The sequence below is a fragment of the Myotis nattereri genome (assembly GCF_964212035.1).
Source record: "Myotis nattereri genome assembly, chromosome: 11".
Classification (NCBI taxonomy): Eukaryota; Metazoa; Chordata; class Mammalia; order Chiroptera; family Vespertilionidae; genus Myotis; species Myotis nattereri.
Window position 1 is genome coordinate 80752728 of NC_138086.1, and position 21671 is coordinate 80774398.

A 21671-nucleotide genomic window follows, 5' to 3' on the forward strand; every position below is an offset into this window, starting at 1 on the left:
CAGGGCACAGACAAGAAGCCACCAAAGAGAGCATAGTAAGTGGAACAACACACTGATGTTTCTCTCGCTCCCTTCCTCTCTCTAGAATAATCAATCAATAAAAATGGTTGTCTCTTGCTGAATCCCCAACCAGGGCGCTGGATTAAGCCGGCAACCCAGGTATATGCCTTCGATTGGAATCCAACCTGGTACCCTTCAGTCTGCCTGCAGAAGCACTATCCACTGAACCAAACCAGCATATTTTTTTTTTCTTTTTAAGTCCTCCTCTAAGGATATGTTCTTTTCGTTGATTCTAGAGAGAGAGGAAGGGAGAGGGAAAGAGAAAGAGAAACATTGATCAGTTGCCCAAGCAACCCACAACCTGTGTATGTGCCCTCACCTGCAATCGAACTCATGACCCTTTGGTGCGTGGGAGGACACTCTAACTACTGATCCACACCAACCAGGACCTGGAGGTATGATGAGTTCCCTCAGGGAGAGTGCTGCTCATCCAGAAGCCGGGCTCATGGCTGGTGAGTGCAGCGGAGGTGGCAGGAACCTCCGCGGCAGCACTGAGGAGCAGCGAGCTGAGTGATAGGGAGCAGCAAGCAGGCGGGCGGTAAGGAGCGAGGGCTCCCAGACTGTGAGAGGGCATAGACCGGGCTGAGAGATTCCCCCCACCCCCAGTGCACGAATTTCATGCACCGGGCCCCTAGTATCATATATAAAAATAAACTCAAAATGGATTAAAGACTTAAATGTTATACCTGAAACCATAAAAGTCCTAGAAGAAAACATAGGCAGTATACTCTTCGCCATAGATCTTAGCAATATCTTTTTGGATGTCTCTTCTCGAGCAAAGGGATACAAAAGAAAAAATAAGAAAAAACAAGTAATCCAATTTAAAAATGGGAAGAGAACCTGAGTAGCCATTTCTCTAAAGAGGACAGACAGATGGCCAATAGACATGAAAAGATGCTCAACAACACTAATTGCCAGGAAAGTGCACACTAAAACCACAATGAGATATCACTTCACACCTGTCAGATGGCTTCCATCAATCAATCAACAAATAACAAGTATTGGTGAGGATGTAGAGAAAAGGGAACCGTTGTACATTGTTGGTAGGATTATAAATTAGTGTAGTCACTATGAGAAACAGTGTGGAGCTTCCTCAAAAAAAAAAAATTAAAAATAGAGTTACCACACGATCCAGCAATTCCACTTCTGGGTATTTATTTGAAGAAATTATAAACACTAATTTGAAAAAGCATATGCCCCTGTTTGCTCCCTGCAGAATTATTTACAAGAACTAAGATATGGAGCCAGGAGTTGGGGCAGGAGTCTGCCTGGAAGACGACACAGGAGTCGATGGCTGAGGGGGAGCTGCTGGCGGGGAGGAGTCATCACAGGTGCTGTTGGATGCTGTAGAGGTGGCAGGCCAGTGGCTGTGGAAGCAGGAGGCAGTGTCTGGTGCAGAGGTGATTGTGTCTCTGGTAGACAAGGCAGCTGGGACCCAAGCATGTTCGGAAGGTTAGGAAGAGCAGCACCAGGCACCCGTTCCTAACAGAGGAAACAGAGTATGTTAACATTATGCTCCCTATTTGGAAATGTGGCAACCAATTTGAAGAATTTAAATGTGTGAAAATCTAATCATGGTTTCTTGAAGAGGTCTACTGGGCACTGAGTTTCAGGAGCATGTTCCATTTGCAAAAATCTATCCAGCTGTACACTTATAATGTGTACTTTCCAATAAAGTTAATGCTATGTTTCTTCTATTTTGATTTATATAACTGTCAAAATTTCCAGTTTAAACATGTCCACTCAGCTTACTAGCTTCATGCTCCATAATATCCACCCACAGCTAAGACCAACAGAAAAGGTATTTATCTTAAAAACAAAAAAGTTGTTGAAATACTGAAATGTTCCAGTGCAGTGAGCTCAGCTGAGGACATGCTTCAGAGGATCTGTAGACCTTTGAAAAAGTGATTCCAAATCACTGGTCTAGAACAAGGGCTACAATCTACTGCCTGTGGCCACACCCAGTTAGCTGCCTATTTTTGTAGTAAAGTTTTATTGAAACACAGCACGCCCATTCATTCGTGTAGGAATGAACATGGCTGTGATTCCCCCCACAATGGTGGAGGTTAATAGTTAAGACAGAGTCTATGTATGGCCCACAAAGTAAAAAATATTTACAGGACATATTTGCTGACCCTGTTCTAGAGCAATGACACGTTCTGGAAATTAAGAATTAATGAGTAGGCATTTAGAGAGTAAATTTAGAATAGTCAATTACTTTTATGCAATATTACTTCATGTTAAAAAATTAAAACGCAAACTTCATATTTTAGAGGAAGGTTTGGCCTATTTTATTTAATATTATTTTTTAATATATCTTATTGATTTTTTTACAGAGAAGAATGGAGAGGGATAGAGAGTTTGAAACACTGATGAGAGAGAAACATCGATCAGCTGCCTCCTGCACACCTCCCACTGGGGAGGTGCCCACAGCCAAGGTACATGCCCTTGACCGGAATCAAACCTGGGACCCTTCAGTCTTCAGGCCGACGCTCTATCCACTGAGACAAACAGGCCAGGGCAGGTTTGGCCTATTTTAAATACATGTACATATACATACAGCAACACTACTATACTATAACAACAAAAGGGTTTTAAAAAGGCAGTAAAATGGAGAGAAACACATTGATTGGTTGCCTCCTGTACACGCCCTGGTGAGGGCCCAGGACAGGGTGGAGCCTGCAATCAAGGCCTGCTTCTGAATAAAACAAAAAATACAAAATAAATGCCTGGGCGCAGTGGTCGAGCATCGACCTATGAACCAGAAGGTCACTGATTCCTGGTCAGGGCACATGCCAAGGTTGCAGGCTCGGTCCCCAGGTGGGGCACGCAGGAGGCAGCCAATCAGTGATTCTCTCTCATCACTGATGTTTCTAGCTCTCTCTCCCTCTCCCCTTCCTCTCTGAAATTAATAAATATATATATATTTTTTAAAAGGCAGTAAAATGAATGGAATATAGTTCTCTTCAGCTTTAGACTGAATAAGTAAAAAAACACTGAATAAAAGGATAACTACTCAACTGACCCAGTTAGCCTGACTTCAGCTGGACAGTTCAGGGACAGGTAACAAAATACACAAACCAAAAGTCATTAGCAGTGAACTCATGGGACCCTTCCTGACTCGCTCTTTAAAATTCAGTGTCTCTCAGATTTGCATACGAAACTTAGAATTTAAAAGACACAAGTAAAAACCAAGAAAAAGACAACAACAACACAAATCAAAATGCAAAAGCACACAAACCAAAAAACCACAACCCACTCTAGTTTTACATGAAGTTCTTCACCCCAAGATGTTAAGAGTCATTCCAAACACAGTAAAAATGACAGGATAAAATAAGGACAATATGAAGAGATGCTAAAAGATAAAAATCAAATGTGTAGTCTAGAATTCTAATTTCCACGAAAAAAGACATACTCAGGTCGGTAGGAAGCTGGGGCTGTATCAATGTAGGTGGCCCGAAGGCAAACGGTACCTGTGACACGCCTGTCTGGGCCGCTGGCTGCCCCATGCCTACAGTGTTCACACTCATTGCCCCACTGGATGAAGGGAACTGGTTCTGAGGCAGGAACTGGTTCTGTGTGGGCGCCTGGGCCATCATGTTGTTGGCATGTGCACTCATCATGTTTGGAGTGTGCTAGGGGCAGGGGCCTGACAAAGAAGAATTACTGAGTAGGCTGAGGGGCAGGGACCATGAGAGAAAAATTGCTAATTATCTCGCTAGAAAAGCAATGTGTTATGATTGAACCCAGCCAGGTGTGACCTTGCTCATAAATTTTATGTAAACTTTTTACCCTGCCAGTACCAGGAACGGCTAATGAACCGCTTTGCAGTTTGTTTTTTCTTTTTTTAAAAAAATATTTTGTGCCCTAACCGGTTTGGCTCAGTGGATAGAGCGTCGGCCTGCGGACTCAATGGTCCCAGGTTTGATTCTGGTCAAGGGCATGTACCATGGTTGCGGGCACATCCCCAGTAGGGGGTGTGCAGGAGGCAGCTGATCGATGTCTCTCTCATCGATGTTTCTAACTCTCTATCCCTCTCCCTTCCTCTCTGTAAAAAATCAATAAAATATATTTTAGAAAAAAAAAATACTTTGTAATGTTGCAGATAAAAGGTCTCGCTGTACTCTCAGTCAGGACTGCAAGCTGTGAGGCTCTTACGGGAAGGACAAGGCTGGCGTCAGCTGGCCAGCTTAATAAAGGCTCTTAAAATTTAAATTCTGAGTCGGTGGTCTATCTCGCTGAGCTAACCCATAACAGGAGGCTGAGGCATTCGGGAAGGAGAAATGGCCATCTAAAAGACAACAAGCATCACTGAGAATTCAGAGGACGAAAGCCAAGGTATTCAAGATAAAGTTGAAGAGACAGAAATCTTCAAATCCTCCCTCCCTCTTGGGAAAAGAAACACCATTAAGACCTTACAGCTCCGAGGCACTTTGCCAGCTTTCTCATGCAAAGTCTCTAATGAGTGGGCTTCAGATTGTCCTCTAGATAGAAATCAATAGCTGCTGGGGTCCAGCCCCAGGGGTCCAGGGGTTCCCAAAGGTGTGGACGGAGTCCCCGAAGAATGTTTTACACGGAGACAGTGTTCAGAACTCTCTAGCTTTGGCTCAGTGGATAGAGCGTCGTGGATCTTCAGTCTCCGTGGATCTTCCTGTGCCTGGCTGAGGCCACAGAGAAAGATCCCTGAGGCAAGCTGAGCCTTTATTTTATAGTGAGAGGTAAACAGGTAGTGGTTTCCATAGTTACACAGTTCTTGTGAGTTTCACTTGTTTTGGCCACTTCCTGAACTTCCCTCAGCCCATTAGCTTCCAAGGTAAGATCTAGGGAGCCTCATAAGGTCAAGCCTAATTATGCTGAGAGGACTGTGCCCCCTAAGCTGGGACTTGTTTGTGACTTTACCAACAGGTCAGTCCGAGGCTTAACCCTATATCAGCTCCCCACAAACAGCATGCTCTAATTTAAAGTTCGAGATATGTTTTTCTGAGTTCTGTGAAGCGTTTAGAAAGCAGCCGCGGGAGAGTCAGCTCTAGTAGTCAACAGACACTGACAAGTCCCTCTTGGCCACACAACTGAGGCTGTCTATTCCATCTACAGAACTCCATCTTCTCAAAGAGTCATAATTCCCTAGGAGATTGGCATTCAAATAAAATAATGGTCAAATAATTTTCACTGCAGTAATGAAGATGAGAGAGAGAGAGAGAGAGAGAGAGAGAGAGAGAGAGAGAGAGAGAGAGAGAGAGAGAGAGATGAAAGAAATAAAACATAACCCAAATCCAAAGGAACAGGTACCATAGGATTCTAGGCAATCTACAATTTTACTGCTAAGAGAATTTTCCTGATTTGGGCAAGGCCGTCTCAGGACAGTTAAGGCAAGCAGAACTTATCCCTGGATCGGAGCCCATGCTGTCCACTGGGACAGAGTGGTTCATGGGGGATGCGGCGCGCGGTCCCAGGGAGCTGGTGGCAACTGTACATGCCCCAAGGACATCAGGGTAAATGAATTCATCCCTGTGAATGCACCCACAATAGTTCATTAGGAAAAGCAGCTACAGGGAAACAGAAGTACAACTTGCCCAATAAACTCTAAGCAAAATAACATGGACACATACACAACACACACAACTGAAAGGAAATCACCCAGCTAATCAGATGATTAAGTAACAGAATTTTCACATCCAGGAAAAACGGCATCAATGCTGGTGAGGGTGGTATGGTGGGGATTGGGGGGGGGGGGCAGGAAAAAATGAGGAGATGAGGGTAGAAAGTCAGGTGAACCACAAAACAATAAGGCTGCGGAAGCACTGGTCAGTATGGCAGGGCCCCGACCAAAAAGCATCAAAGTGACCAAGGAGACAAGGCTGCATCAGGAAGCTGTCCCACCAGCTATGGAGGAGGCGCTGACTGAGGCCAGGGCACCAGTCTGAGCCGACCTCACTAACACCTGCCGGAGCATGTGCTTCCGTTTGCTCTCCTGCAGGCAGCCCATTCCACCCCCCCACCCCCCACCTCCACTCCCACCCCGGCCTCCGAGCTCTTCAGCTGGGTTTATATTTATTGTTAGAATCTGGGATAAGACTCAAAATATGGTTTTAATTTTGCAAACAAGTTAGGTGTTTAGAAAGCATCCAATGGTGGCAAGCTCTCAGCCTTCTCTCCACAAACGAGAAAAATCCCGTCTCGCAGACCTTCGCTGTCCGGCTGCCCATCGTTCGCAGAAATGTTACCCCATGGAAGACGCTTCACTCGCTGCTCAGTGTCTCCGGACCACAGCCTCCCCTTCTTTGTAATTTCCTACAATCCTCTGTCAACTCTTTCCTTTATATTACCAGTTTACCTACCATGTCTTTTTCAATATGCAATAAGATTACTGCAAACTTAAAAAATGACCTTTTCTCCCCTCCCAAACTACTTTACTAACAGCAGAGCCAAGCCTTGCTTTAGAATCTTGGGTAATGTCACCACCTTATTTCACAACCTGTAAAAATACCTTACTGGTCAAGTCTCAATTAGTAAAAGGTTTGAAATGTCCCTCATCCCCAAACTCCCAAACTAAAACGATGGCTTCAACCAAGCAAAAACTAGTGAATTTCAACCTGACAAAGAACCTTTAAAAGTGGTTGAGACCAGCTGCCAGCACCCCAGCCTGATGCAGACTCTCTGAGTGTCAATCCTGCTGCCTGGGCTGGACCACCTGCACTCACAGGGCCCGGAGCAGCCACTGCACTTTCTCCCCCTCGCCTCCCGTGCTGCTCGCTCGCTGCCCCAGGACTGGCCTGATGCTCTCCTTTCACACATTCAGAAACGTTTCCTTCCCCCACCTACGATGTTTGGTGAGACTGTTCCTAAAAGTAATGACCTCTCTTGAATCCAAACACAACTGATATTCATGCTGCCTGTGGAGATGAATTCTGCTCATCAACAATAAGGAAAAAGAAGCGCTATAAAGAACTAAAGAGGAAAAGAGGAAAAAAGAAACAATGCACTTTGTGGCTGTTGAATGGTAAACAGAAATATGATTCACAGCAATAGAAACCTGCATGCGATTCGCTGGCAGGGGCAGGGGCCCACTATAATGGCAGGGGAAAAAGTTATTTAAAATAATCCTTGATTGAGGAATAAGGACTTTATCTTGAGTACTTCAAACTTAAAGAAAAAACCAGTCAACAGGTCCCAAAGCACTGGACATTCGATGCTTGCAAACCCTTTAAAGGACCTCTCCTCAAGAGACTCAATGTCTAAACATAGGCCAATGTACAAGGTCATGACCACTATCAGTCTCCAAAATGTGGGCTTCCTGAGAACATAATTCTATATACTTAGAAACACACCCCAAATACAGAAGGAAAAACAAGCAAACAGATGAAGGGCTGACAGCAGGAAATGACGTCCTTACCTGGGGGTCTCACAGGTTGTGACGGTGGTATCCCAGGAGGCTACGCCCCGGCGGCTGGTAAGGCTGGCTGGTTACCCAAGATGCCCAAACGCATCCTCCGTTTTTCTTCTAGTTCTTTTTTTATCTTATAGATTTTCTCTGCTAATAAGGTATAGTATTCATCCTGAAGAGCAATAACATTAGGCAGTCAAAACTATAAAAAATGATCTGGTTTGTATGTTCTAAAAAATTAATGAACTTTTTTATTAAGTACACTAACAAAGTAAGTGTTCAACACTTCTGACTAAAAAACCAAAGGCCAAAATTCTTGTTGAACTAGTTACATTACAAGATTTAATAGACAGTAGGCACTAAATGCATGTTACTTTTCTTTCCACAGTTGAACCTCTTGGATATTCACTGGTGCTGGCAATGACATAGTATAAGCATAACAAACAACGCCCACATGGGCATGGACATGGCACCCATGGATAAAACGCAATTTTGTATCCCTCATTTACCTGTAGGGGTGGATACTACAGTAAACAAAGAGAGTTGTGCAGGGACCTAATTTTTTTTCCTTTTTCTTTTTTCAGAGAAGAAGGGAGAGGGAGAGAGAGAAAGAAACACCAATGATGAGAGAATCACTGATCAGCCTGCCTCCTACAGGCCCCACACTGGGGATCGAGCCTGCAACCCAGGTATGTGCCCTAACGGGGACCTTCTGGTTCATAGGTCGATGCCCAATCACTGAGCCACACCAGGCAGATGGGACCTAATTTCTTACCTGCTATGTCTCTCTGGCCAGGCTCCTCAAGGTGATGGGCTTACCCAACTAACATATCCCCACTTCCAGACAAGCCAGCCAGGCAGATGCAGCTATATCTACCACAGGTATGTGCAGGCTGGAATAAGTAAGGCAACCTACCCCGCTGTTGGCAGACTCATACATGTTCCCTTCTACTTTCTTAGCGTAGTCCACTAGGTTCTTCATGCGGGGATCCTCCAGGGCTGCAGGGTCAGGTGTTGGGAAGATGGCTTGGATGCTAGAAGGACAACATAGTCTATCAACCCACTTTCAATACATCAGTATCTTGCCACTTTATAAGTGACATGGAAAGAGAAGCTTATCTACCTACAGGGGTGATACACTGTTGAGAGAAATCCCAAACCTCTCTTGCCTAGAATATGAGTACACAAATGAAGTCATTCTCTAGAGACATTACTAACCTGTTGATTTATCTACAAGTCCAAAACAATATTTTGCTATGAGCAATAAATGCTAGGTCATCTCAAGAAAAATACAATTTTTTAAAAAGTATTTTTTATTGATTTTAGAGAGGAAGGGAGAGGAAGAGAGAGATAGAAAAGTCAATGATGATAGAGAATCATTGATTGGCTGCCCCCTACCTACCCCACACTGGAGACCAAGCCCACAACCCAGGCATATACCCTGACCGAGAATTGAACAGCAACCTCCTGGTTCATGGGTTGAAGCTCAACCACTGAGCTACACCAGCTGGGCAAGAATAATATGATTTTGAATTCCTACTTTTAAACTATTTATTACAAATTTTTTAAAATTAAAATAATGAAGAAAACTCCAAGAGAATCATTGGTTAACTTCACCTTCAATTTAATTTAACTAGCTTGTGAAAGTTAACTATTAACTCTGCACGTTCACTGACTATATATATGATGGTACTGTCATGCAATCTGTATTCACTAGGCCCCAATTCCCCCAATTCTCAGGGGTCTCCAGAAACATAATCTTGAGCCATAAATGAGCTTCTGCGCTAACCCAGCCCCTCATGTGTCCCAGAGCTCAGATACATGTCCAGCTGCACTGGGAGTGTCGGCCTCTGTGGCATGGCTTACGGTTCAGGCTCCTGTACAGGGCAGAGCTCTGAGTGCCCTGATGCCCTCACTGGGGATGCAGGGTCTGGGATTCTCTGGCCTGCCAGCAGTGTCTGTGATTCCCTACAGAGGATGTGAGTCCCTTTAGCTGCTAGGGTACTATCACCGGGAACCACTTAGGAATTAAGTCAGATCCTGATAATAAAGTGCAAAACTGTCACAATGCTATCAGCCACAAAATGTTTCTGTCACACGTGAATAATGGGGGAGGTGGGGACATACAGTTCATACACTAGGTGGCTCCGCAGGTCCTGGGTGACATGTTCATGCCAGCCTTTCTGAACGCCAGTGCTGGAAGTAGGTGCTGCTGCTGGCATAGTGCTGAGGGTTCCAATGTTTCCAGAATTTGAGCCGTTCATCGTTGGGCTATGGGAAGAACAAGAACTTCAGCCATCTATTAAAGTGACTCAAATGTGCTTCATTTAAGTAAGGCCTTCAACCATATGAGACTTAAAAAGTTTAAGTTAGGAGAGCCAAGTGGTGAATGTACAACAAAATAGAAACCATGTTTTATCTATTATCTGCTCTACGTCTCTAATTAAAAGAAAAAGAGCACGCCTCCACCCAAACTATTTTCTCTGCCTCACATTTAGAAAGAATTATGGCGTTTTGTGTGATTCCCAGCCCACTTTCATGTGTGACTATCACACAGGAGCCAATTGAAACATGGGTCTTCTTTGTGGCCCCAAGGGAAGTTGGAAGAGCTGATTCTGAAATCAAGTTTGGTGGCTGCTGATCTGTTGTTATTCCTCCTGCTGGAATGTTCATTGGGTTATTTCTTTTAAAAACAGAAATCAAATCCTAAATTATAATATACACTTAAGAGTTCAAGTCACTATATGAATAAGCAATTCTTAATGAGTATAATAACAAACACTATGGCAGGAACTCTGCAAGTTATATTTTCAATAATGGTGATTGACTTGTAATACAAGTTCAGTTGCAGACTCCTTCCCACTGTATCATATAATTAAAATAAGACAGTTTTATGGAGGCTGGATGGTATCATAAATAACTATAAGATGGTGGAAAAAAACAGAAATGATCCATTGTAGTTTTAGATTTTGATCCTGGCTTTATTAATATCATACCCTAAACAATTAAACTGACTTGTCACATATATGTCATCTATTTCTTTTGTATATCAGGAACTAAAACCATAGATACTAAGTGTAGGTGAAAAGCATAAAAGGTCAATTTGTCTACAGTATTCATCTTATAGGATAAAAGAAGTTAACAGTCTTATCCCAAATTAAACCATCAATTCGAATAGAATTAGTAATTAAAAAGGTAAAATCAGGTGTTGAAAAAAAATAAAAAATAATAAAATAGGTTCTTAATTAAAAGGTGAAAAAAGAATTTAAAAAAAAATGTGCAGTAGTGAAGGTGCTTCAGATCTACTCTTCTTTTTGGCACGCCTTAGTCCTGCCAGGCATTCAGGAGAGTGTTGAATTTCCGTACGATACACTGTCCCTCCGTGCTGTAAACCACAGTCCTGATTTTAAGGCAGGTTGTATTTGTTTACCAGACTGCCTTTGTCTTTACAGAAGAGTCAGTTTGTGGCTCTGCCTCTGGGTGGCAGTGTGTCTGGATGAGGGGTGGGCAAACTTTTTGACTGGAGGGCCACAATGTGTTCTTAAACTGGACCGGAGGGCCAGAACAAAAGCATGGATGGAGTGTTTGTGTGAACTAATATAAATTCAAAGTAAACATCCTTACATAAAAAGGTACGGTCTTTTTTTTTTTTAGTTTTATTCATTTCAAATGGGCAGGATCCGGCCCTAGGTGTTGTAAGCCGATCCACCCTGGGTGCTTGAGGCAGTCCCTGCAGGGATGTTTCAAGGGACCTGGTGTATATGGCATATTGTTCTTAATATGTTTGCTCCCCTCTTAACAGCTATGTGTTTTAAACAGGACCACCTCCCTGAGAAAGGTTGTTTCCCCAGAGGGTTGGTTGGTCGCTTTGATCTTTGCTTGGAGTGACCTCCTTCAGTTACTTCCTTGTAGCTTAGTGGAGTAATAGAATAACCTTTGAATGGAGATGGGAAGCCCCCTGGCCTTTTGTATAGAATGGATAGGATTGGGACCAAATAGTATAAATACAGATGCTAGATGACAATAAAAAAAAGAATCTGGCTATGATGATCACCTAAACACTGACTCCGTGTCCTTTATTCTTCGCCGACTCTGTCCACACCTTGGGGAACCCCTGGACCCGCTGGGGCTGGACCCCAGTATTTTGGCGCCCGAACAGGATTCCCCTAGGTAAGCCCCCCACCGTACTCGGGACGGATAGGACTCCACCATAGGAAGAGGGTGGATAGTGTTCACCGACTCCGTCCACACCTTTGGGAACCCCTGGAACAGGGTCCCCCTAGGTAAGCCCCCCTGCACTCGGGACGGATAGGACTCCACCGTAGGGTGCTGCAGACCCCCCTACAGAGGATAAGTAGGGTAAGTGGGTGGATAGTACAGAACTTAGAATGAGAAGATGTGCCATACTGAGCCTAGAAGAAAAAAGACTCTGTATTGATCTTTTAACACATATGCTTGCTAGCAGAGGAGTTAAGGTTACGCCCAGTCAGACGGAATGTTTTATACAAGAAGTGTGTCCATGCTTTTCTGAGGAAGGAAAGGTGCCTTAAGAGGAGCACAAAGAAAAAGAAAAAAATGGGAGGAATGGCCTTCATGGCTCCCTCCACCTCCATGTCCTAATCCTGAAATGTTTCATTTGCCGTTAATAGAATCACCTGTGCAAAAAGATCCAATTATAAAAAAATTGGAATATTAAAAGGTACTCTTTTAAATCAGGCTGAAAAAGGGTACCATGGTCACCTCAATGTGGTTTCTTGTTCAAATTAATATCTTAATTTGTGTTTGGAATCTAAAATCTGTAATAAGAAATGAAACCCCGCTGCCGAATCCACCTCTGGTGTGGAGAGATTCAAAGGTGGCAGGAAAAGGCAGAGCTATAAGCTCTCCCGCAAAGAGATTACTTAATGTTTTGTTTAAAAATTACCGGAGAACATCTTATGACAACCAAATTTTGGCTAAGATAACCTTGGGTGCTAGCCATAACTTTGGAAAGCGAAAAAGGAAAAAAGATGCTGGCTAGAGCAGGATTGGCATTTCCATAATAAAGAAGTTTTTAGTTAACTTCAAGGCCGAAAAGGAAATTCAGTAAAATTGTCTCTGTTACAAAAATTTGCTAAAGAATATGCCTTAAAATAATAATTTGGATTTGAATCTCAAAAATTATTGAAATATATCTTTATAAAAATCTAAGTAGCCAAGGTAAAAAACTGGTCCTTTGTTAATTAAGAAAGCTTTTCTAATGGAGGAAGGTGATAGTCGCCTCCCGCCTGTAGCAAAATCTTAAAGAAAGAATGTGGTCAATTTACATCTGAAAAGACCAGGTAGGCCAGAACCTGTTTTGCAAGGCTCAAATGTGGTTTTCCAGAGCCGCTTGAAAGTAAAAAGTAATATTGAGAAATGTTAAATATTTGACTTACCAGCTAAAAGTTTAAGGTTCGGATTGAATTGGGAGAAATTGTGTAGTTGTGGTAGCTAAATGCGTAATTTTTTGTTTTCTCTGAAATAATCAGGAATTCAAACTATGTTACAAACAAACAAAAAAAAAAAACAAAAAAAGGGGGAGAATAATGTTATATGTTAGACCTTTTGGAAATACAATGCAGAGGGTTGTACAGCAGCCAAAGGCATCGGGCCCCCTGTACAATAGCCTCTGCCGACTCAGCCTGGTAGAAGGATACACAAACAAGACAAGAGTTTTACCAGATCTAGTAATGATGTGGGGAAGAGGTTGGGTTTTATATCTTTCCAGGAGGAGCAGTCTCTGCCTCCCTCCTGGGGACCGTCACCCCTGGGAGGCTGAGTTAGCACACCTGACCAGTGCCCGTCTTCAGCAGATGTGCAGCCCTGAGCTGGAACCACCTGTCCATTGGATCACATGTGCCTCCTTTTTGTCTGTCCTTATGTCCCAGCTTTGCCCCACATCTCCTATCCTTTTTCTTTTTTTCTTAATCTGACTACTTGTTTGCTGGTTCTTTGGCCTTTCTCCTTCTCTCCTGAACACAGCCTTTTCTAGAATCTCCCCACCCTACTGTTCCAGGAAGGGCAGCTCCCTTTTCTGCCATGACTGGGAGTGTCTGGTATATGCCCCATACGTGGAGTTGTCTTGTGCCAAGAGCCTGACATCCTGGTCTGAGAAAGCCTGTCCCGGGACTCTCCTTTGTCCTGTATTGACCCCTCTTGCCCTTGTGTCAAGAGGGACCCTCTTCTCACTATCCAATTGCCCACAGCTGTTGCCTGAGTTCTCTGTTAATGCTGAGGTCACGGTGGCTGGTACCATGGATCTGTCTCTCGCCCAATGGCGTGAGTTGGGCCCTCTCTGGAGAAGAAACCTGGGTTCCCCAAGATATGTGATCAATGCCGGGGCCCCGCCAGCAGGCGAGGGGATCTAAAGGCAGTTGCTGGGTATGGAGGCCACAGGGGCATAGGCTACCAAGGAGACAGAACTGAACCTCACATCACCCTACTTGGCCCAGAGATGGCTGGTAGTCAAAGACGGGTAAGACCCCACAGGGTGGGGCGACCTAAGACAGGCACAGTCGGGGGCCAGTAGGAGAGAACTTGGGGTTCAAGAGAGGTGGGGCACAGATCCTCATCCCCCAATTGTGCAGAGGCTTGAACACTCGTCCCTTCTGAGGAAGGTCTCCTGCCCCCATGGCTGCTTCTTGCTTTCCATGTCCAGCCCAGATCGGGACCCAGATAACAGAAAGAGACTTGTTCCAGCTGAGATCAGTACCCAGATAAGAGACCTGGCTAACAGCAGCTGCCCTCTCAATGCAACAGGACTTGTTTCCCATTTCTACCTTGGACCACAGGTAAAGGGGCAGCTGAAGGAAAGGGCTGTGCCAGGATGCCGCCTTCTTCCCTTTCCTCTCCCTCTTTTTTTTCCTAACAAGGCTCTGTCATTTAAAAAATAAAAATGGGGGAATTTGTTCAAAGCCGATCCACCCTGGGTGCTTGAGGCAGTCCCTGCAGGGATGTTTCAAGGGACCTGGTGTATATGGCATATTGTTCTTAATATGTTTGCTCCCCTCTTAACAGCTATGTGTTTTAAACAGGACCACCTCCCTGAGAAAGGTTGTTTCCCCAGAGGGTTGGTTGGTCGCTTTGATCTTGCTTGGAGTGACCTCCTTCAGTTACTTCCTTGTAGCTTAGTGGAGTAATAGAATAACCTTTGAATGGAGATGGGAAGCCCCCTGGCCTTTTGTATAGAATGGATAGGATTGGGACCAAATAGTATAAATACAGATGCTAGATGACAATAAAAAAAAGAATCTGGTTATGATGATCACCTAAACACTGACTCCCTGTCCTTTATTCTTCGCCGACTCTGTCCACACCTTGGGGAACCTCTGGATCCGCTGGGGCTGGACCCCAGCACCGCGGGCCATAGTTTGCCCATGGCTGGTCTGGATTGACCTCTGAGGCTATCAGTCCTCTCTATCAGTAGGGTTTATTTTCTCTATTGTACTTGAAACTGGTTTGGGAAAGTCCACCGCCCAGAACTGGTTAATTGTTACTCCCCCGCTTTGTTTCCCAGGCTCCCCAAAAAGAACTTGCCACTACAGGCTCTGCGAATGACCCCAACTGGGGAATCCCATGCACTGGGTTTAACAATCAAACGCACGGATCTAAGGGGAACTGTAACAACAAGAGCCTGATACGTTGTACGGATTCGAAAGCCTCTACCTTCCAGGTCTGGGTGCAGCCTCCACCTTCCAGGTCTGGGTGCAGTCTCCACCCGCCCGCCCACTCGCCTCTGGCACCAAGCAGCCAGCCGACTGCCAAAATCCGAGGCTGCTTTTTTGCATCCAGTCCAGCTATGGGCTTATTTTTAGCGTTCCCTTCTGCCAGCAGCCCTGTGGGGCCCCTTCCCCACTCGCGGGTCACGCCGGTCCCAAAGGTCACGGCCTCTGTGGGGCGCAGATTTCACCCTGCGCGTGCAGTCCTCTCTCCAACCTGAATGGCAAACCACACCTTTAGGGGAAGTCTAACCTTTCCGTGAGAAGAAGCAGTGTTCGTCTGAGTTCACGCAGTCAGTCGCGCTGCTTGAGATCGTTATGCCCAGATTTCAGGATCCAGCCGAGTCCGATGCAAAAGCAGAGAGTCTTTATTATTACAAACCCGGGGCTGGCTCCCCTACCCTCCTTACTGACACAGCAGCAGGTGGCAGAGAGGGCTAGCCCGGGTGCGGAAGAGTTTTATAGTGGGTGGAGTAAGGGGAGGAGAGGACTGTGGGCCCTGCCGATTGGCTAGGCGCAAGTCGGTGTCTCGTTACACAGGATGTGGTCATATCTATGGTATACACTATCCTTGATTGGCACTGGTTAGTTTAGAGAAGTCGTGGGTGTGGCTAGCAGAGGCTTGGGCTTCCGGGAAGAAGCCTTGCGGAGCACACGGCTCTGCCCCAAAATGGAGGATTCGGGGCAAGATGGAGGGCGTAACCCTCGCCCTCTCAGAGATCCCTCGTTTCCAGGTTAGAGCTGATCTCTGGATGCCAGTAACAGCCACTCAAGATAGCGCGGTCTCCGGGCTGAGCCGGCGCACCGGGAGAGGTTTCAGCCGCAGTCTCCAACCGTCCCCTTTTTCCGGGAGTTCTCTGTGAAAGATCAGACAGAGGCCTAAAACCAGGACTACAATCTTTATTAGAGGAGAAGCACCTGCCGTGCTGTCTCGCAAGGGGAGAACAGCAGCACATGCAGGGGTGGGCACACCTTTTGAGGGGCGGAATGGGAAGGGGTAGGGGGCTTAGTGTACTCGGCGCACACTGATTGGTGGCTTACTGCATTGTCCATATAGGACAAGGGCTTAGGGTATTTGGCAGGTGTGGATTGGTGGTCCAATGTCTAGTCCATATAAGGTACCTGGTTAGTCAGGTATTTCTGGACTGCAGGTTACGTCAGACCCCGCCCACCAGTTTCCTTAGGGCCTTAGTCACCACCTAAGGGAGTCCTGTCTTTCTCCCACCATTTGCCCCTCCCCCCCATACCCTTTTCATCGGCTACATATGCAGCCTTTACGCTGTTGTAATTACTTGCTCACCTGCCTGTCCCTGGGGGCATTGCAAATTCCTTCACTTGCTCACCTGCCTGTCCCTGGGGGCATTGCAAATTCCTTCACTTGCTCACCTGCCTGTCCCTGGGGGCATTGCAAATTCCCTCCCTAGACAGCAAAGCCGCAAGGGGGCAGGGCGCCCTGGGAGCCAGGAGTCCTCCCACCAGCAAGGCCGCAGGCTGCATGCTCCCCAGCTCCCCAGCGACCAGAGGCTGGGGCTCGTGATGTTCTCAGCAAAACACAGATGATCAGCACGCCCCCCAACAAGCCTAAAGCGCGCAAGGGCGGCCGGTATCTCCGCGGCCGAGCCGGGAGGCGCGGGTTTGCGGCGGGAGACGAGTTTGGATTAGGCCGCTGGAGCACATGACAGGGCTCCCCGCTCCCCTGTGACCAGTGGAGTCCGTGCGCAGAGCGTGCAGTCGGACGGCCCACGAGCCACAGGAAACAACTTACACGGAGACCTGCCCACTCAGCGGCCCACGGCCGGCGCCGAGCGAGGAGCGGGCAGGCTGGCGGGGCGCCGGGGGCTCGTGGGACACCTGGGGGTCGTGGGACACCGGGGAGTCGTGGGGCGCCAGGGGCTCGTGGGGCGCCGGGGCTGGCGGGGCACCGGGTCTCGTGGGGAGGCGGGGGCTCGTGCGGCGCCGGGGCTGGCGGGGCACCGGGGCTCGTGGGACACCTGGGGGTCATGGGGCACCGGGGCTGGCGGGGAAGAACTAGACAGACGCCAAACTCCTGCAACCCAGAGCCCAGCCCCACAGGAAGCCCAGCCGTGGGCGGTCCTCTCACCGGAAGCGGGGCCACGACGCACGTCGGTGGCGCCTGCGCAGTGAGGTCAACGCTCAAAGGACCAATGAACGCAGAGGTGGGCGGGCTGGAGACCCGCGCCCCGGCTTCCGGTTCCGGCTGGCGACGGAGGGTCGGCTCCAGTGCGACGTGTCCCAGGCGGCGAGGCGGCGGCAGGTAAGGCGCTGTCCTGGGTGCGGGCGACCCTCTGTGACTCGCGGGGCGGCCGGCGGGCGGGGAGGGGGCCCGGGTCCGGCCGCGCTGAGGTGGCAGCGGAGACGCGGGCCCCCGAGGAGAGGGCTTCCGGGCCTGAAAACGCGTCCCCGGCCCCTGCGTGTGAGTCCTGTGTGTGCGGTTCCGGGGGCTTCCGGGCGGTGGTCAGGTGACGGCCTGCGGGCCTCCTGGAGGTGGCTCTGGGGGTGTGAGTCCCCTCGGGCGTGTGTCCCGGTTCCCTCGGATGTGAGTCCCCTGGGATGTGAGTCCCCTCGGATTTGGGCCCCCTGGGATGTGAGTCCCCTGGGATGTGAGTCCCCTCGGATTTGGGCCCCCTGGGATGTGAGTCCCCTGGGATGTGAGTCCCCTGGATGTGTCGTCCCCTCGGATCTGAGTCTCCTGGGATGTAGGCCCCCCCTCGGATGTGAGCCCCCTCGGATGTGGGTGCCCCCCTCGGATGTGGGTCCCCTGGGATGTGAGCCCCCTCGGATGTGGGTCCCCTGGGATGTAAGCCCCCTCGGATGTGGGTGCCCCCCTCGGATGTGGGTCCCCTGGGATGTGAGCCCCCTCGGATGTGAGCCCCCTCGGATGTGGGTGCCCCCCTCGGATGTGAGCCCCCTGGGATGTGAGCCCCCTGGGATGTAGGTCCCCCCTCGGATGTGAGCCCCCTCGGATGTGGGTGCCCCCCTCGGATGTGAGCCACCTCGGATGTGGGTGCCCCCCTCGGATGTGAGCCACCTCGGATGTGGGTGCCCCCCTCGGATGTGGGTCCCCTGGGATGTGAGCCCCCTCAGATGTGGGTCCCCTGGGATGTGCCTGCCCTCGGGAGAGCCATATTTAGGCGGCCCTGACAGGTGCCTGTGATGTGAGGGGTTGTCAGTCTAATGAACAGGTCACAGAGGGTTCCTGCAGCCCCCACCCCACCCTCACCCCCAGGAAAGGGTCCTTGCGTGGCAGCAGCTGTAAAGTTTCAGCCCCTGGGTTTGGAATACTGAGAAAACAGGCGTTGGTATGTTTGGGGAGGGACCCAACATTCTCCGCCCAGACGCGTATGAGAACCCCTAGTTACCTGTCTATTTTAAACGTTTGGAGTCTGTTACCCAACTGCCCACCCCCCGCGAGGAAGCGGTCATAGCTGGTGTGAACAGCCGCCTGGCCCGACAGTGCCTCTCACTGGGCTCGGGAGTGTCTGGGTGTCTGCCCGCCGCTCACCGACGTCTGGAGGGAAGGGGAGCGCAGAGCTGAGGTTAGACGGGAGGAACGCGCCCTGTTTCCCCTGCGCTGTGTCCACACCCCAGGGCTTGCCCACAGCCTCCTGGTCCTTGTGGTTCTGGCACTTGGACCCACTGGTTCTGGCACTCCCTTTCCCAGCACCAGTCACACACCTGGCACGCAGGTGTGTTGGGTGCCCGGCTTGGAGCGGTCAGTGCAGTCCACGTCGGCCTCGGCTCTGGCCCCTGCAGAGCCATCGCTGCGTTTCCTGGGGAGACAGGCTTCCGGGAGTTTACAGTAAAATAGGAAGTACCTGCTGATTCCCAACGCCGTTGGCTCCTTCGTAGGGACAGCCGAGGCCGCGGAGTGCGTGAGGACAGTGATGGCGGTGGCCCTCGCATCCTTTGTCAGTGACGATCATCACAGTCATGGGCCAAGCCGTGGCCCCGATGCTTTGCTGGAATTCACAAAAACAGCGTCAGCTTAGGCTCGGAGTCTCTTCTCTCTTTCCTTTTGTTTATTCTGTGAGATGGGATTGACCCGTCAGGCATGCCTTTCTGGCGGTCTCCTCTGCACGTTGGTATCAGAAGGCCTGGCCGCATGACCACCATACGTGACGGTCTCTTCTCCTGTTAGTCTGAACCAGCGCCATGGACCAGGTCATGCAGTTCGTTGAGCCAAGTCGGCAGTTTGTGAAGGATTCCATCCGGCTGGTCAAGAGATGCACCAAACCCGACAGAAAAGGTAAAGCTTGACAGTGAGAGGAAAAGGTCCATCCCTGCATGTAAGCCTTTCACTTGCTTACTGTTGTCCTCCTGAATAGCCATTGATTACTGTCTTTTAACCCACATTTTTATTTATTTTGCTTTATTTTTTAACAGTCACTTCCTATATTTTGTACCCTTTATACGTGATTCTGTTTTATGTATTTTCAAATGGTGTGAGAGTATTTATTGCAGCCTTATTTTCCTGTTAAGTTTGCCTCAGTCATATTTAATGACTTCAGAGTTTTTAGTGTCTTCTCATTTTCACTCCAGACAGTCTCCTGGGGGTCCTCATGCTCAGTACTGCCCCTCCCCTCCCCAGACAGAACCCGAACGGGAACCAGCAACAGAGCTGCCAACCTAGGAGTTTAATTTCTTATTTATCCTGGCTCATGTGTTAAAAGGTGCACCAGAGTTTGTCTACTTGTATTCATTTCTCGACTGCTGCCTGCGCTAGGCGCTGGATTACAATAGAGCATGTAATACATTGTGTGATATGTATAGTAAACTATACAACACCGTATCATGGAGAACAATCCTCGCTCTTACGAGCATAGACCTTTTCAGGGAAGGTAGTCCTGAGCAAACAAATGCGGGTCAGTTTCTAATTACTGCTGTCGGAAGGGTATGGAAAAGAAACAGAAGGATCTGGACAGCTTCCCCGAGGAAATAGCGTGAAATGGAAACAGTACTGGGTCTGAAACCTTTACAGAAAATTGTGCTCAACCCAGTCTGATTTTCAGCCTGTGTATCAAATCCAGTGGGCCTATACTTTGTGAAAAGTCATGTTTTGTGCTTTCATAATCTATTTTTAGCAATGTTAGAAGTTTTTAAAGACAAATACTCTATTTCTTCTATCCGCATTTTATTTCTTTTTGGCATCCTGGTCATTTGCTGAGAAGATAAAACATTTTACTGCTTGTTGATGGATTCACTAGTGGCATAGCCTTTATTTCTTTCTTAAAACATTGTCAGTTTACTTACTATTAATAAATAGTGTCATACTTTATTTAAAATTATATATTTATTATCAGGAGAAATGTTCACCGGTAAGTTTATGTTACTGCTAGTTTTCCCCCCTATACTTGCAGTGATACTGTGAAAATGATGAATTTTGTGTTTTTAATCCAGAATTCCAGAAGATTGCCATGGCGACAGCAATTGGATTTGCTATAATGGGTTTCATTGGCTTTTTTGTGAAATTGATCCATATCCCTATTAATAACATCATTGTGTAAGTAAACTTTTTGAAATAGACAATATCTAGAATAGAATGAAAATCGAAACCATTTGAGTTGACAGTTTGCTGTTTCATCAATGCGCAGATATGTCTCGACTTTTTAACGCTGCTGGGATCTGCTGGTATTTATTAGGCACCTGATAGTGGGAAGTGGCTTTGTTTTCAGATGATTAAGCCAGGGGTTTGGGTGCCTGGGAAGCTGCGTGGTTGAGACCCATGGCTAGTCTGAGCTCTCTATTTGCAGCCAGTGTGTTACCCATCAAACTGGACACCTCTCCGCGGCCACCCCGATAGGCAGCTCATGCTTTGTCTTGTTCAGAAAGACATTTCCCAAGTGGGGACTCTGAGTTTTTGAGATCCGTCTGTTCTGGCAGCCACTTTATCTCCAAGGACATTTTCAGTCCAAGACTTTAGAGTTCAGTTTCTTCTCTGTTATACGGTCTTGGGCCCTGTAGGTGTGTGTGGCTCTCAGTGAACTGGTTTTGATGCCATCACATCAGAGCATACTGCCTTTCAGGTCGTTATTGTTGTTAAAAGCTGACGAACACGCAGAGCTGACCCTTTTTCTCTCTTGCAGCGGTGGCTGAAGGCCTGTGGACGAGGGATTCATCGTGGGGATCGGTGGACAGTGCGATTTGAGAAGCTCATGGAGTAAAAAAAATTGCCTGCATGTTTTGTGTTCTTTCTTTTTTTTCCCAAGATGTTTTCGTTTCTAAATTAAAGTAATTTCAATATAAATAAACTTCTCTGTTTTCTATCACAGATATTTACAAATTGTTGAAATGTGTTAAGAATCTGAGGTCTGCTGTCAGTTGTAAGGGGTGTAAGACTCCAGGCAGTCCTTCCTCCCCCAGGAATTGAAGTGTTAAAGTAAAATAGCTGGACTCAGACATTAAACATAGATTTTCCTTTAGTTCTTCTTCCTGGCTATTTTAGAATTCACTTTCTGGTTTCCCACATT

At 47.4% G+C, this 21671-nt stretch overlaps 2 protein-coding genes across 3 annotated transcripts; one reads left to right on the top strand and one right to left on the bottom strand.

Moving 5' to 3' along the window:
* Window positions 1-1194: 1194 nt before the first annotated feature.
* LOC308527004 (CREB-binding protein-like) lies at window positions 1195-16449 on the bottom strand. Its single transcript, XM_081102308.1, has 5 exons — window positions 15437-16449; window positions 9572-9715; window positions 8361-8478; window positions 7454-7616; window positions 1195-1542 (listed from the first exon to the last, which is right to left on the bottom strand). Exons 2-4 carry the CDS (start codon window positions 9706-9708, stop codon window positions 7494-7496), a joined length of 378 nt encoding a protein of 125 aa, XP_080958434.1. The 5' UTR covers window positions 9709-9715; window positions 15437-16449; the 3' UTR covers window positions 1195-1542; window positions 7454-7493.
* Window positions 16450-17334: 885 nt separating this feature from the next.
* SEC61G (SEC61 translocon subunit gamma) lies at window positions 17335-21470 on the top strand (the record flags this gene model as incomplete). 2 transcript variants are annotated; one of them, XM_081102309.1, is made up of 3 exons in its annotated part: window positions 17335-17458; window positions 19343-19450; window positions 20602-20708. In XM_081102309.1, exons 2-3 carry the CDS (start codon window positions 19357-19359, stop codon window positions 20706-20708), a joined length of 201 nt encoding a protein of 66 aa, XP_080958435.1. In that variant the 5' UTR covers window positions 17335-17458; window positions 19343-19356. The 2 variants fall into 2 exon arrangements, 1 of the variants encoding a protein (XP_080958435.1); XR_013996592.1 differs by lacking the exon at window positions 17335-17458 and adding an exon at window positions 21288-21470 and having other exon boundaries at window positions 19414-19450; window positions 20602-20704.
* Between the last annotated feature and the right edge of the window lie 201 nt (window positions 21471-21671).